This window comes from Nycticebus coucang, chromosome 11, assembly GCF_027406575.1.
Source record: "Nycticebus coucang isolate mNycCou1 chromosome 11, mNycCou1.pri, whole genome shotgun sequence".
NCBI classification, from domain to species: Eukaryota; Metazoa; Chordata; class Mammalia; order Primates; family Lorisidae; genus Nycticebus; species Nycticebus coucang.
In genome coordinates, this window is record NC_069790.1 from 104,001,533 (window position 1) to 104,018,743 (window position 17,211).

Below are 17,211 nucleotides of genomic sequence, written 5' to 3' on the forward strand. Positions count from 1 at the left end.
GTAACCAATTCTAAACGTGTATCTGGTGTGTTCCAAGGCTTTGTTCCAATTCCTTGGAACTAATTTTAGGGGGGGGGGAATAGACAAACAAACAAACAGATCAGGTCAATAGCTTGAGAGCCCAGACTACTCTACATATCCCCGAGGAAATACAGGAGGGACAGAAGTGGCATCTACAAAACAGGGACAAAGGCAGCCAGACTCTTAGAGTTCAATAAAACTCTACATGTACTTATGACCAATTTTTAGGCGAGGATCAATGACAACTTTCTTAACTTTCAAATCTTCTCTGAATTCCCTAAAGAAGGTGGCAATTACAATTTACATTTTACAGATGAGAGATACAAGTCAAATATATAATAAATAATCTGCCTAAGGAATTGGGTGTTCTAAATAACCAAGTCTATATTTCAAACAAGTATGTATTTGCCCTGAGCCTTATATACAAAGTATATTCTTAAGCACATAAACCAATCTCTGAATTGAAATCTTTCTCCAGTAGCATATTTCCCACTCCAGAGGGTATCTAATGAAATACTAAGGAGGTCAACATACACGAGCTGATGCTTAAAAATCAAAAAACAAGAACCCCAAACTTCAAAAAGGTAACTAAGAGGCTTATGCACGAAGGGTACAGGTATGTTTATCTAGAATTTTGTCTCTTCCAGTACTAAGTCTCTTACTGAATAATCAAGATGTTAGTTGGCTCCAAGGACCGTAGAGAATAAAATGTCACCACTGTAGCTGCTATATTTCCTGCTCACAGGCCTTCAAATTAAAAAAGGGGGAAGAAAGCCCAATACAAATGCAGAATTTAATTAGTAGAAGCCCAAATCCTTGCCCGAAGCCCTGTTCTTCCCGTAATATCCCTTTCTTTCCTTCTTGTGTAAACTTTTCATTATGAAGGAGACATCTTTATAATACAATAACTCTAGTTATAATGTAACTGGTGGTAACATAACTCCTGCATTAGAAAAGGCAGCATGTTCAAGTAATGTTGTTTTAATACAATTTGTGTTCAGCAGAAACCAAGTCAACTTGGTCATTTAGAATTTGATCAATGTGAATTAGTGTCTTACTGAGATAAACCATTTGATCATTTCGAAACTGATCAATGAGAATCACAGATAAAACATTTATCATGTACATTTGGTATATCAGATCATTTACGCAGGGCTCAAGTAGGTTATAAGTAGACATCAGTAAGTGTTAGAGACAATGTGCAGGGTACCTGTCACCTGCAGATAAAAATACACACACAAGACTCTGTAACCTTAAAAGTTTTGATAAGGCAGGTTATTCACTAAGGCAGCTGGAATCACTGAAAAATTGCAAGAACTCCAGAGAAGCCACGGAGGGAAGCACAGCAGAACTGAGTAGCTCAAACTTCTGAAGTAAGTTTTAATTAAAGTTTGAAAAGAAAGGTAAGTAACATAAATTTACCTCACAAAACTTCTAGAAGAATTTCAAGACTATTAATCAGAGTAAACTCTGTACCTGTAATACAATTAGTTCTATTAATCTAATATTTCCAAATTGGAGTTGCATTGACATTCAGGCTCACTGGCCCATGCATCCAACAGAATTATAAATTTGCCAGTCAAAACCTTATTTAATGATTTTGCAGCCAATTAAGCAGGATCTTTAAACACTGTTGCTTAAAACTGTCCATGATCCACACGTGTAATTACAGAGAACGCAAGAAACACCTGCCGGTGCCACTGGTGTGTCGTCTTCAGCTTCATGACTTCCTTCCTAGGAGAGCTATTAAAATCAGACACCCAAAAAAAGAAATCGCAGAGCTGCCAGTCAAAGTGAAACACTAAAAAAAAAATCCAAGGACATTTTGAAGTTAAAAGGTTTTACATCGAAGAAAACCTTTAAATACATAGTAACTACAAAATCCATTTTATCTATAAGAGTTTTGCATAGCATTCCTCAGATACTCTAAAATCACCTAAAATATTTTTACAGGGTAACTAATCTTTTAATACTTTATAAGGATAACCCAAGCTTCTTGGATGAGCCTAAATTTATAAGTCAGGTTTCAACAACTTCAGTCAAGGACAAAAGTAAAAGTCCCTTCTAAAATCTGGAATACAAAGGAGTATCACCAGTATTCATGAAACTGTACAGTTCACACAACTCTACTCATTTAGAAGCACTTCATCTTTCAAAGGAACTGAAGCTCTGATGAAAAGTTCAATCTCCAACAAACCATTCCAAAAATATTTTCAATAGATTGATGTTACATTCCATATGTATTTTTCTTCCTTTTCTCTTTGATAGATGGTAGAAACACACAATGTCATTATATAAAGGGCAGAAGAGAATAAAATACCAATTGTCTTTTAAATGTTTTTGTTTAATATAATATTGCCTTTACAATGTTTTGTATACAATATATACAATATTTATATTGCTTTTACATATTTATTGAACCAAATGTAAACATTTGGTTCAATAAATATAAACTTTAAAATAGTTCATATTTCTTTCATACTTGTTTTTGTATTTTACAAATGATCCATGTGAGAGGGCGGAGAAAAGATGGCTGACTGAAGCCAGCTTTCCACAGAGGTTCCCATCCAGAAGGAGAGTTAAAGGACAGAAATTTAGCAAGTAACCTGGTGGATTAGAGCTGCACCAAGAGAGAAGGTTGAAGAATGCACATCAACCCTGGGAGGAGAGCTGCGACCCCAAGGATACAAACAAAAGGTACAAAATTCATCACCAAACGGACGGGAGTCCCCTCCCCCATGAGAACGGCTCGGAGTGCCCCACAAACAAACGAGCAGAGTTCAAAGGTCCTCCCACTACATTCCACGGGAGAGACCATCTAAAAACTGGACCTACCTCCCCTACTAGGGTGCCACAGCATTCTCCTGCCACACATAAAACTGTATATATTCTCTACCTGCAATTCTGAGCTCCCAGCAGTCCCCTCCACTCTCAAACTGACGTCTGTAGGCCTGTCCCCCAGAGTCCATATACTTGGGTGATTTCTCGAGGGGTGTGGACAGGGCCTAGACTGCAGCCAGTCAGTGCTGATCCTAAGGCACGGGAGGGAGGAGAGGATGGTCAGCTGAGAGGGAACAACACCAGAGCGGCGGTGCCCCGAGGTGCAGAGCAGCAGCCGATTTTGGCAACAATAGGACTTGCTCCCGGATATCCCGAAGCCACATCCCCTGTCTCCCTGGGCAACCAGAGGAGGTGGGGCATTTTCTCAGGTGGCAACCACCACGGAACAGATCTGGATGGAAACGTAGGCCCTGTGAGTAAAGGGTTTGCCTGAGGCGGTACCGGCATGGGGGGAGAGCAGGGACAAGAAAACGCATGTGAATAGCCGGGAAATTCCCAGGGTGGGGCTGACCCAGAGGACCGCTTTACTGAGCCTAAGACGCACCTGGCCCTCAGGGGATTGTCAGCCTATAGACAAAGGAAGGCAGGAGGGTAGAACTGACATTTAACTAAATACAAACCTGCAGGAGCAAAGACAGGGCCTGAGGCGCAGGCTCTGGGAACTCAAAACAGCTTCCCTCCTGCAGGGGAATTTAGTAGGGACAGAAACAAATTCCTGCAAAATTATTCTGTTCTGTTCTGTCAGTAACATCAATAAGGGGCAGGGCTGGAACTGAGTGAACACACCCAAGCCTCCATCAAGCGCCTGAGGTTGTCAGGCTTCACCTCCCCCTGCTAGATAGAGGCATAGAGGCTGGATAGCGGCCTGGCAGAGCAGATATAGATTTCCTTGTGATTCAGGCAGGTGCAAGCCACTGGAGTTTGCTCATTGGAGGCAACTGGGTCACAGCCCTGCGGGGCTATCAGTGACTGGATTTGACAGAGGTACAAGGTGGGGGAGGAGGCATCAACCTTCCCAGACTAATCTATTTGCTGGGTGAGTTCTCCTGACTTCACAGAGCACCAGAGCAAGTCATATCTGAGTTGTCACCAGACCCTGTGATCCAGTTGCCAGAGACTTGTAAACTCTCCCACCTGAGACAGGTGCTGACTGAGACGATTGATTTGGACTTTTTGAACTGAGCCAATCGCCCGAGGACTATTCAAGTGGTGCCCTGGGTGTGTGATTGTAGGAAGGTTTATTTTCCTTTCGCAATTGTTGCCTGTGGAGGGTGGGGTGACTTAACAGCTGGTATTTCTCCACAGCTGAGACTTCAATTCAGAGAAACTGTTTAACTAGGGTCAGGCAGAGACCAGCTGAAAACAAGACAGAACCACTTAGCCTGACCACACCAAACAGGTCCCCAGTTTCTGAGCCCATAGCACTGTACGGGTCCTTGACAAAGCTCCAGGGGAAAAAAATCAAACGATGTAAAATAATCATGGGGGCATAATCAGTGGAAAAACATGAATAACCAGAATACATCAGCCCCCCCCAAGGAAAGATACGGCAGATGTAACTGAATCCCATCCATAAATAGCTGGCCGAGATGTCAGAAATCGAACTCAGAATTTGGACTGCAAACGAGATTAATAGAATGGAGGAAAATTTGGATATAGAAATTCAAGGAGCAATTCAACAGTCGGAATTAGAAATTTCAGGAGAAATTCAAAAGTTGTCCTGGAATTTAACAAATTTAAAGACAAAACCACCAAAGATTTTGATGCACTGAAGCAAGAATTTACAGCCCTCAAAGATTTGAAAAATACAGTAGAAGCCTTCAGTAATGGAGTGGAGCAAGCAGAAGAAAGGATTTCTGACACTGAAGACAAAGCATTTGAATGCTCCCAAACTCTCAAAGAGGAAGACAAATGGAGAGCAAAAACGGATCATTCTCTCAGAGAGCTCTGGGATAATTCCAAGAAGGCTAATATCTGCCTCACTGGAATCCCTGAAAGTAAGGAAGTGGCCTCGCAAGGCACAGAGGCCCTTCTGCATGAAATTATGAAAGAGAATTTTCCAGACATGCCAAGAGATTCTGAAATTCAGATAGCAGACACTTTCAGAACCCCAGTGAGACTCAATCCCAATAAGACATCCCCAGGCATATCATAATTAACTTCACTAAAGTTAATATGAAGGAGAAAATTCTTGAAGCAGCCAGATGTAAGAAATCCATTACCTACAAAGGGAAGAATATTAGAATGACTGCAGATCTCCCTACTGAAACTCTTCAAGCCAGAAGAGGGTGGTCATCGACTTTTAATCTCCTAAAGCAAAATAACCTTCAACTCCGGATCCTGTATCCAGCTAAATTGACTTTCACTTATGATGGAGAACTTACATACTTTAATGACATTCATATGTTGAAGAAATTTGCCATAACCAAACTAGCTCTTCAGGATATTCTCAGACCTATACTCCATAATGACCAGCCCAAACCTCTACCACAAAAGTAAACTCACTCAGAAACTTTTGATCAAATACCAACTTCCACACTGGCAAAAGGATTAAAAATGTCCACAGCACTTTCAAAAAACTCAATACCCAAAATTTTACCAGACTTATCAATATTCTCCATTAATGTGAATGGCTTAAACTGTCCTCGAAAGAGGCATAGGTTAGCTGACTGAATACAATAACTCAGGCCAGATATTTGTTGCATACAAGAGTCACATCTTACCTTAAAAGATAAATATAGCCTCAGGGTGAAAGGATTGTCATCCATTTGCATTACCAGGCAAATGGTAATCAGAAAAAAGCAGGTGTTGCAATTTTATTTGCAGATACAATAGGCTTTAAACCAACAAAAGTAAGGAAGGATAAGAATGGTCACTTCATATTTGTTAAGGGTAATACTCAATATGATGAGATTTCAATTATTAATATCTATGCACCCAAACAGAATGCACCTCAATTTATAAGTGAAACTCTTAAGAGACATGAGCAACTTTATTTCCTCCAACTCCATAATAGTTGGAGATTTCAACATTCCTTTGGCAGTGTTGGATCGATCCTCCAACAAGAAGGTGAGCAAAGAAATTTTAGATTTAAATCTAATCATTCAACATTTGGATTTAGCAGACATCTATAGAACATTTCATCACAACAAAACTGAATACACATGCTTCTCATCAGCCCACGGAACATACTCCAAAATCAATTACATCTTAGGTTACAAGTATAACCTCAGTACATTTAAAGGAATAGAAATTATTCCTTGCATCTTCTCGGACCACCATGGAATAAAAGTTGAACTCAGTAACAACAGGTATCTGCATACTCATACAAAAACATGGAAATTAAATAACCTTATACTGAATGATAGCTGGGTCAGAGATGAGATTAAGAAGGAAATTGCCAAATTCTTGGAACAAAATGACAATGAAGACATGAATTATCAGAACCTCTGGAATACTGCAAAGGCAGTCCTAAGAGGGAAATTTATAGCACTGCAAGCCTTCCTCAAGAGCATGGAAAGAGAGAAAGTTAACAACTTAATGGGACATCTCAAGCAACTGGAAAAGGAAGAACATTCCAACCCCAAACCCAGTAGAAGAAAAGAAATAACCAAAATTAGAGCAGACTTAAATGAAATTGAAAACAAAAGAATTATACAACAGATCAATAGATCAAAAAGTTGGTTTTTTGAAAAGGTCAATAAAATAGATAAACCTTTGGCTAACCTTACCAGAAAAAAAAAGAGTAAAATCTCTAATCTCATTAATCAGAAATGACAAAGACGAAATAACAACAGACTCCTCAGAAATTCAAAAAGTCCTTAATGAATATTACAAGAAACTTTATTCTCAGAAATATGAAAATCTGAAGGAATTTGACCAATACTTGGAAGCACGTCACCTTCTAAGACTCAGCCAGAATGAAGTGGAAATGTTGAACACGCCAATATCAAGTTCTGAAATAGCACCAACCATACAAAATCTCCCCAAAAAGAAAATCCCGGAACCAGATGGCTTCACGTCAGAATTCTAGCAAACCATTAAAGAGGAACTAGTACCTATATTACTCAACCTGTTCCAAAATGTAGAAAAAGAAGGAAGACTGCCCAACACATTCTATGAAGCAAACATCACCCTGAGCCCCAAACGAGGAAAAGACCCAACAAGAAAAGAAAATTATAGACCAACATCACTAATGAATATAGTTGCAAAAATATTCAACAAGATCCTAACAAACAGAATCCAGCAACACATCAAACAAATTATACATCTTGACCAAGTCGGTTTTATCCCAGGGTCTCAAGGCTGGTTCAATATACGCAAATATATAATTCAGCACATAAACAAATTAAAAAACAAAGACCATACCATTCTCTCAATCGATGCAGAAAAAGCTTTTGTTAATATCCAGCATCCCTTCATGATCAGAACACTTAAGAAAATTGGTATAGAAAGGACATTTCTTAAACTGATAGAGGCAATCTACAGCAAACCCACAGCCAATATCATATTGAATGGAGTTAAACTGAAATCATTTCCACTCAGATCAGGAACCAGAAAAGGCTGCCCATTGTCTCCACTGCTCTTTAACATTGTAATGGAAGTTTTAGCCACTGCAATTAGGGAAAAAGGCAATTAAGGGTATCCATATAGGGTCAGAAGATATCAAACTTTCGCTCTTCGCAGATGATATGATTGTATATCTGGAAAACACCAGGGATTCTACTACAAAATTCTTAGAAGTGATCAAGGAATACAGTGGCGTCTCAGGTTACAAAATCAACATTTATAAATCGGTAGCCTTTTTATATATCAATAATACTCAAGCTGAAGAAACAGTTAAGGACTCTATTCCATTCACAGTAGTGCCAAAGAAGATGAAATTTTTGGGAGTTTATCTAACAAAGGACGTGAAAGATCTCTATAAAGAGAACTATGAAACTCTAAGAAAAGAAATAGCTGAAAATGGTAACAAATGGAAAAACATATCATGCTCATGGCTGGGAAGAATCAACATTGTTAAAATGTCCATACTACCCAAAGCAATATACAATTTTAATGCAATCCCTATTAAAGCTCCACTGTCACACTTAAAGATCTTGAAAAAATACTTTGTTCTATATGGAATCAGAAATAAACCTCAAATAGCCATGACATTACTCAGAAATAAAAACAAAGCAGGAGGAATCACGCTACCAGACCTCAGCCTATACTATACATTGATAGTATCATCAAAACAGCATGGTACTGGCACAAAAATAGAGAAGTAGATGTCTAGAACAGAATAGAGAACCAAGATATGAATCCAGCTACTTACCGTTATTTGATCTACAAGCCAATTAAAAACATTCAGTGGGGAAAAGATTCCCTATTTAACAAATGGTGCTGGGTGAACTGGCTGGCAACCTGTAGAAGACTGAAACTGGACCCACACCTTTCACCATTAACTAAGATAGACTCTCACTGGATTAAAGATTTAAACTCAAGACATGAAATTAAAAAAATACTAGAAGAGAGTGCAGGGAAAACCCTTGAAGAAATCGGCCTGGGTGAGTATTTTATAAGGAGGATCCCCCAGGCAAATGAAGCAGTTTCAAAAATACACCACTGGGACCTGATCAAACTAAAAAGCTTCTGCACAGCCAAGAACACAGTAAGTAAAGCAAGCAAACAGCCCTCAGAATGGGAGAAGATATTTGCAGGTTATATCTCTGACAAAGGTTTAATAACCAGAATCCACAGAGAACTCAAACATATAAGGAAGAAAAGAACAAGTGATCCCATCGCAGGCTGGGCAAGGGACTTGAAGAGAAACTTCTCTGAAGAAGACAGGCGCACGGTCTACAGACATGTGAAAAAATGGTCATCATCTTTAATCATCAGAGAAATGCAAATCAAAACTACTTTGAGATATCATCTAACTCCAGTAAGATTAGTCCATATCACAAAATCCCAAGACCAGAGATGTTGGCGTGGATGTGGAGAAAAGGGAACACTTCTACACTGCTGGTGGGAATGCAAATTAATACATTCCTTTTGGATAGATGTTTGGAGAACACTTAGAGATCTAAAAATAGATCTGCCATTCAATCCTATAATTCCTCTACTAGGTATATACCCAGAAGACCAAAAATCACAATATAACAAAGACATCTGTACCAGAATGTTCATTGCAGCCGAATTCATAATTGCTAGGTCATGAAAAAGCCCAAGTGCCCATCAATCCACGAATGGATTAATAAATTGTGGTATATGTACACCATGGAATATTATGCAGCCTTAAAGAAAGATGGAGACTTTACCTCTTTCATGTTTACATGGATGGAGCTGGAACATATTCTTCTTAGTAAAATATCTCAAGAATGGAAGAAAAAGTATGCAATGTACACAGCCCTACTATGAAACTAATTTATGGCTTTCACATGAAAGCTATAACCCAGTTATAACCTTAGAATAGAGGGAAGGGGGAGAGGGAGAAGGGAGGGGGTAGGATGGGTGGAAGGACAGTGATTGGTGGGATTACACCTGTGGTGCATCTTACAAGGGTACATGTGAAACTTAGTAAATGTAGAATATAAATGTCTTAACACAATAACTAAGAAAATGCCAGGAAGGCTATGTTAACCAGTGTGATGAAAATGTGTCAAATGGTCTATAAAACCAGTGTATGGTGGCCCATGATCGCATTAATGTACACAGCTATGATTTAGTAATAATAATAAAAAATAATCCATGTGCATAAACACAACATTTCTTGTCCATAGATGTGGTATACCAGCTCCAATCTACTCAAGAGATCTGAATTATAATGCTGACCAAGACATAGCACCCCCTGCAGCACTCTGATTACATTGCTGGGAGACTCTCTTAGATTCTAAAAGTTCTTGAATACTTAGGTCACTGGCAATTCTGGCTATACTATGAACTCTCCAATGGCGAAAGAACTTCTAATGTATGATTTGTGTGTGTGTGTGAGTTAACAGTATCTAGAATTTGTTTAGAAGCAAATACAGAAATTTCTCCTATGGCACATATTTCCACAACTTGAGTTGAATATAATAATAAAAGCTAACATTTATTAACCATTTATTTTGTGCTAGACCACCAAAGTGCTATAGTTGTAGCATTATTTAATATTTTCTTTAATTAATCACCTATGAAATAGAATATATGGATTAATACGAAACATAATTTTCATTAAGATGAGCTATAAAATGGGACTAGCACTGTATTAACTGGGAACTAGCACCATGAGTCGCTCTAGAATGTCACATCAAGTGTTGATAATTACTATTTTAGTAGGATTGGCGGAGGGAAATGCATGCCTTTGGAATAAAAGCTAAATATAAACAGAATGCTGGCTGCTCTCAGTGATTTAGGTTTTATAACTAAAACTAAATTTAAACTTATTATGGGAAAATAAACAATACAAATTATCTTCAAATCCTTTAACTTCCAATGGAATTGGGATAAATAACACTGTCCATAATTTGAAAGTCATTAGGGATATAATCATGTCATCAAAGGAGCAGTAACTCTGGAGTTTTAAAAAGATAATCATTTAAAAAATTTTGCATCCCTCTGTTACTCTCTAATAAACTCCAAGCTCCACGCTGCTGAGATCCTGGCCTGTTTTCCTCGTAGCTGTGTATCTGGAGCTTTGCGGGCGGGGGGAGTCCCAAAAGAGGTCTAGGAATGAATGATGTGCGGACAAAGTAGAAGAAAATCCATTAATTCTAAAGTGTTTTCACGGTTTACTGCCAAAACTATAAACTGAGACTGAGGTGTGAGTTAATATTTTAAGCATCCCTACATGATTTCATCGGGTATCTTGGTAGGATCCATTGATGCAACCAGTATTGGTCACATGCAGCCTCAAATACTCTTAACTTTCTCTTCACAGTGGTTTTTATGTTGCCCTCTATCAGGTATACAATGTTGTCCTTGAAATTGCAATTTTAAACCTTTCATCTCCTGTAACCAAGATGCATCCAAATGAATCCTATGTCCATCAGATAAAATTAACCAAATCTTCTTCAAAATGCTTCAGAGCCTGTTGACTAACAGGACTGCTTAGTTCATGTTCTAGATCAGGCGTCCTCAAACTTTTTAAACAGGGGGCCAATTCACTGTCCCTCAGATTGTTGGAGGGCTGGACTATAGTTTAAACAAAAAAAAACATGCACACTCCACATATCTTATTTTGAAGTAAAAAACGAAATGGGAACAAATACAATTCACACCGCTTCATGTGGCCTGTGGGCCGCAGTTTGAGGACGCTTGTTCTAGATGATCAGAGGTCTTCCAGGTGAAGCTTACAGATGCTAAGCTGATCATACAGACAGAAGCCTGTGAACATAATCTGGCCTGCAAGAAAGCTTGGTCATGCAATGGAAAGAATATACTATACTGCCTTACAAAGACTAAAGAGTCATTATTATCTAAGGTGGCCAAATTTCTAAGGAGAAACAGCATTCACCTTCCTAGGTGTGAAGTTAATGAATTCATTACAAATCAAAATAAAACATCCTATGAAGCTCAGTCTAGTAGGTAGTAGCTGAAAAAAAAAATGATATAATGCAAATGACTCTCCGAAAAACTAGCTTTTGAAACTTCTCCCTGTTGTGTTAAAACCTGTGTTTTTGTTTCCACTGGAGTCAGCCAAACTGCCAAATATGAGGGTACCATCTCCAAGCCGCCTTCACTTCTGACATTAGAAAGCAGGGAGAGCTCCCCAAACCACCCTGAATTCAGTAATTCACCATAAGGGCCCACGGAACTCATTGAAAGCTATTCAACTTAGTTGTGGCTTATTTCAGGGCAAGGACATGGAAAATCAGCCAAAAGAAGACATGAATAAATAGCAGAGAGTCTGGGAGGGTTCCAGATACAAAGCCTGCTGGCATCAGTACCCATGAGGACTGTCAACCAGGGAAACTCACCTGGGCCACTATGTTCAGCAATTTTTTTGTTGTTGTTGTTCAGCATTTTATTGGAGCTTCATCGAACAGCTTGGTTGACTGATCCCACACATGATTAAAATCACCTCTCCAGAGACTGAGCTGACACCACATGGCTCAAGAGGCCCACCAAAAGTAACAATCTCTATCATTTAGGAAATTTCAAGGGTTTAGAGCAGTGGTTCTCAACCTTTCTAGAAGTAGCAACAAAAGTAATTTTATGGTCGTGGATCACCACAACATGAGGAACTGTATTAAAGGGTCACGGCATTAGGAAGGTTGAGAACCACTGGTTTGGAGGTTATCTCCCAGGATCCTGGCACAAAGTCCAGGTCTCTCCTTGGTCAAGGCCAAATCCTCACTATACAGTTTGGCCAGATGAGTAGGAGTTTATATAGAATAGTGTCTTTAAAAGGTTAAGAGAATGACAGATGCTGTGTAGGTTGTATTTAAAACTAAGTCCAAATTACAGGTCACTGTTGACTGTTAGAAGATAAGGCCTCAATGATGTTAACTTTGTGCTTCCTATGGCCTCTCATTTTCCAGTAGTCTAGTCCAGGCTGAATGCCACGGCAGCTGGGCAGGGCTTCAGGACAGCTTTTTCTCATTTAAACCAGACTTATCTCTCTATAAAATCTACTTTTCACCAATTTTTCCATCTGCTAAACTCATAATTCTGGTTCTCTTCTGCCCCTTCTATTTAAACATTATGGGCTGAATCATGTCTCCTCCCTCCCCTTAAATTTGGGGGTTGAAGTTCTAATGCCTAGTACATCAGAATGTGACCGTGTTTGGAGAGAAGGTCATTAATGAAGTGATTAAGGTAAAATGAGGTCTTTAAGGGTGGATGTTAGTCCAATATGACTAATATCCTTATAAGAAAAGAAGATTCAGACAAAAACAAGCACAGAAGACAAGCCTGTGAGAAGACATAGGGAGAACTTGGCCGTCTATAAGCCCAGGAGAGAGGCCTCAGAAGAAACCAACCCTGGCAACACTGTGATCTCAGACTGAGAAAATAAATCTGTCATTTAAGCTACACAGTATGTGGTATTTTGTAGAACTGGCAAATTATTAATTATGCACCAATCAACCACCAATTCAGATCTAACCTCAGAACAGCTTTTTTTGCACCAATTTCTTTTTCTTTCTCTTTCATTTGTGGAGCCTCCCTAATCTGACACTGCTGGTTCTTGTTTTTCATTCCTCCAACCAAATCTCAACATCCATGGTCAGATTCCTCTTCCAGGGAATTCACCTGGTCAAACAGCTCCCAAGACTTCTTGCTAAATAAAAACCAAACTTCTTAACCCAGCAGCTGATGACCCTAACCTCCTTTCCAACTTTATGGTGCACTAGTCTGAGTCAAACCATTTTCCTGTCAGTTACCAACAAGAACATGATTTTCCTCCTGAGTATCTTTCCCTTCTAGCTATTTACTTTTCAGTCACCAAGAACATGATTTTCCTCTGGAGTATCTTTCCCTTCTACCTGTTTATTACTCTTCTTTAATCCTCAACCAAAAAACATCTCCTTTATGCTAGTCAGAATTGCTCTCTGATGCATATTATATTTTAGTTATTTTTACAGTAAATATTTTATAATGAAGGAATACCTAGGGAGCCAAGTCAAAGTTTCCTGTAGGGCCAGGAGCAGTGAGTGGCTCAGACCTGTAGTCTGGAGTTCAAGGCCAGACTGAGCAAGAGTGAGACCCCGTCTCTACCAAAAACAGAGAGATTAGCCAGGCACGGTGGTGCACACCTATAGTCCTTGCTACCTGGGAGGCTGAGGCAGGAGGATTGCTTAAGTCCAGTAGTTTGAGGTTGCTTTGAGCTGCGACCATGCCATTGCAGTCTAGCCAGGTGACAAAGTAAGACCTTGCCTCAAAAAAAAAAAAAAAAAAAAAAAAAACCTCATAGTATAGAGACAAAAAGGTTTATAGAATAAATGTTGTTTTATCATTAGGGAGAAAAATAAAGTCATGTAAGAAAAATACATGACTTAAAAAAATATATGTAGAGTAACATTTAAAATAAAATCTACACCAAGTTCTACATCTTTAAGATCTCATATGAATCCTTTAGAGAGAGATTTGTGGCCCTTTCTCGGAGGGCTTTTCTCTGCTGCCCCTAACGAGATGATTCACTGAGGAAGATTGAAGGTTTTGGCTATTTAAATAAATTTCAAACTATCTTTGAAAAAAAATCTTATTTTAATCAACATTAAAATAACACTAATATCCATTACCTCACAAATTGTACTGTTGTAGGAAGTAATGACTCCACCTTAGGGTTAAATCATTTATCAAATGCTTATAAACATGTTCAAGGAAGGAGGTCAGAGCCCAATGCAATCTTTCAACTAACTCTGTCACAACACCTTTTTGCTTCACTAATTTGCACATGTGCTCCTAACAGAGGTTACACAATAGAACTACTTATATACTCAAAAATTCTGAATGATGTCTTCTTACCTAATGTGAGATCTGGTAGCAAAGGGAAATACGAGGTTATTGGTCACAGACACTCTGATCCATCAATTACAGAACATTCATTTAAACATTCCAAGGATTAATATAGGTAGTGATTTCACGTCACCTTCATAATCAAGGGCCAGGTAAAGTCTATGATTAAATGCTCTCACGGTACATGTGAAGAAATGAAAACAGCCCACCAGGAGAAAGGCAGATGCCCAGATTTGTACATGCCCATCACTTCATTATACAAAAGTGAATGGTTTCTATGCTTTGATTATAGTAGCAATTTAACATCACCTTCATAATCGGGGGCTTTGTTTCTTATATATTACTCCAAATGAAAATTCCATTACCGTTGCTTTCAACTTAGCTCATAAAACAGGATGAGTCGCAACAAACTTTCCTGCGATGTCCTCTTGGTGCGTCTCAATTCCAGTATAGAAGATGACACGTCTCCACCTCAACCACCCAAAAACTCCACTGAGTATTACGGAGTGCTACATAACAAATTACCTTATATTCAAAAAGCAATTAAAATTGTGCTTTCCTCTTGTTAAGAACAGTAGATAATTATAATACTATTAAAAACTTACTTGAACTTTGCTTCCACCTCCTCAGCAGCCTTCTGATATTGCTCGGTGGTGACTTTGTAGAACTCAGAGCTCTGTGAACAAAGATTGATTGCAAAGTTTTCAATATGCAAGACGACAAGATATGCAGATGACTGACAATTTCAAAAAATACATAAAACCTTCTTTCGGCCACTCAAGCAGCAGCAGGATTTCTTACACAAGCGGCAAGGATACTTATAAAAATACATGTAAAGCTACTCATTTCAATCACAGTAGAATCAATGGTACACAGATAAAGAAATGGCTATATATATACTCATATTCCTAACATTTTTTTTTTTTAAGACAGAGCCTCAAGATGTCCCCCTGGGTAGAGTGCTGTGGCATCACAGCTCACAGTAACCTCCAACTCCTGGGCTCAAACAATTCTGCTGCCTCCACCTCCCAAGTAGCTGGGACTACAGGCGCCCACCACAAAGCTCAGCTATTTTTTGGTTGCAGCTGTCATTGCTGTTTGGCGGGCCCGGGCTGGACTCGAACCCGCCAGCTCAGGTATATGTGGCTGGCGCCTTAGCCACTTGAGCCACAGGTGCCGAGCCAAATTCCTAACATTTTTAAAAACTTATCTAGATTGCCTGTATTTGAAATCTCCCACTGCAAGACCAAAGGATGCTTGAAATTAAAAAGTGGAATTCACACACATTCATACTTGCCCTTTATCCCATCCATGCTCCAACTAGGATATTAAAGGATCATTTCTTTCTATACAATATTTTTGGCCTCAAGATTAATTTTGTATGGAATAGAATCTGTTCTGTCATTTCCATATACCCACAAGAGCGGCAACATTTAAAACTAATCAGGAGGAACAATGGGACAAATTTAGGTAACTGTAATACAAAAAAATGTTTCCAATATTATGTGAATGAACATACAAACTACATGAACCCAGGTGTAATGGCAAAGTTTTGCTACCCTTCCTAGCATAGCAAAATTTAGTTATCCATTTGGACTAGCTACATTGAAACCGGTCTTACTGCAGGGGGTGACCTAAATGACCCTATGACCTTTCAGACTCAATGAAATGCCCTGCAAAATACACTGCAATACAAAAAAAACCCAACATAATACCACGTCTACCATGTACCTTTCATTCCCTAATCACTCCGGTTTCACATGCAAGGCTTAGGGTAGTTTACTTTTTAATAAATCATTGTTGGTTGGTGAAAAAATGAAAATGAAATCCTCTTCACACCAGTGACCCCTTTGCATTTAACAATCTGGGTTGCACAATGACAGTCACATCCAGGTTTCTTAGATGTAGATAAAATCAATAGGTATGTGATTAGACAGCAGACTCAGGGTAGCTGAAGCCACGGACAAGTCACCGTTTGAGATGATGAATGGCTTTCTATCAACCGACAGTCCCCTACGACGCTAACATTTACTATAATCTTATTTGGGCTACGATTTATCTTTCTTGCACCTGATCAATAAAGATGAACACAACAGTTGTAAAGATCGATTGTAATTTTTTATCATTTTCAAGCACAAAGGTGCATTTCTGACACGAAGATGATATTCTAAGTGTACTGCTTCTGCATTACTTAAAGCTGCAATCTGAGTGATCAACTACACTAGTCTATATGCTGAGAGGTTTTAATTCATTTGTAGGTCTTGAGCTATCAAAAAGCCATTTGTCTTCCCAGATATTTTAACTTTAGGTTATGTCACATCTTTTTATCTGTTTCACTTATAAGATTTTCTTTCCTTTAAAATACAAGTCACAATTGCTTGTTTGCAATGCTTGGCTTAAGCTTTTCTTTGAATCTTTCTAACAAAGAGGGCAGCAGAAAGGCGGTCACTAATCTATTATTAACAATGATGAGAAACTCCCAGATTACTCTGATGAACTATCAAGTGGACATTATGTTATTGAATTATCTATTAAAATGCTAGCAAAGCAATAACATCTTAATTTTTACTTCCACTTATTTTAAGCACTGAAACTGTAATATCTGGACAGATACAGGTCTAAGCTGAATGGTCTGGTCTCTGGTTCTGCTGTGTGACCTTGAGCAGGGTCTTCCAACCTTCCCCAGCTTCCCTTCCAGTATCCCTAACCCATAAAATATGGATTATAATATTAGCCCTGCTCATCTCTGCCAAGGCTGCTGTAGAAATCAAATAAGATGGGCGGGAGAGCTGCAAAAATGTTTTTGCACAGTAAGATCAGCATTCAAATAAAATGATTTTGGAGGAAAACAACTCACTTGTGTAATTCCATTCTGGGTACAGATTCTAAATGATCAAAAGTAAATATTCAGTTTTCTAATAAGAA

General features: G+C 38.7%; 1 protein-coding gene across 1 annotated transcript in view; it reads right to left on the reverse strand.

Annotated features, from left to right (window-relative positions):
* Window positions 1–17,211, reverse strand: part of CHCHD3 (coiled-coil-helix-coiled-coil-helix domain containing 3) — a 332,903-nt gene that overhangs the window by 44,823 nt on the left and 270,869 nt on the right. The window contains exon 6 of the mRNA XM_053609566.1: window positions 14,892–14,962. Coding sequence (XP_053465541.1) covers window positions 14,892–14,962 — 71 coding nt within the window. The remainder of the gene's footprint in view (window positions 1–14,891; window positions 14,963–17,211) is intronic.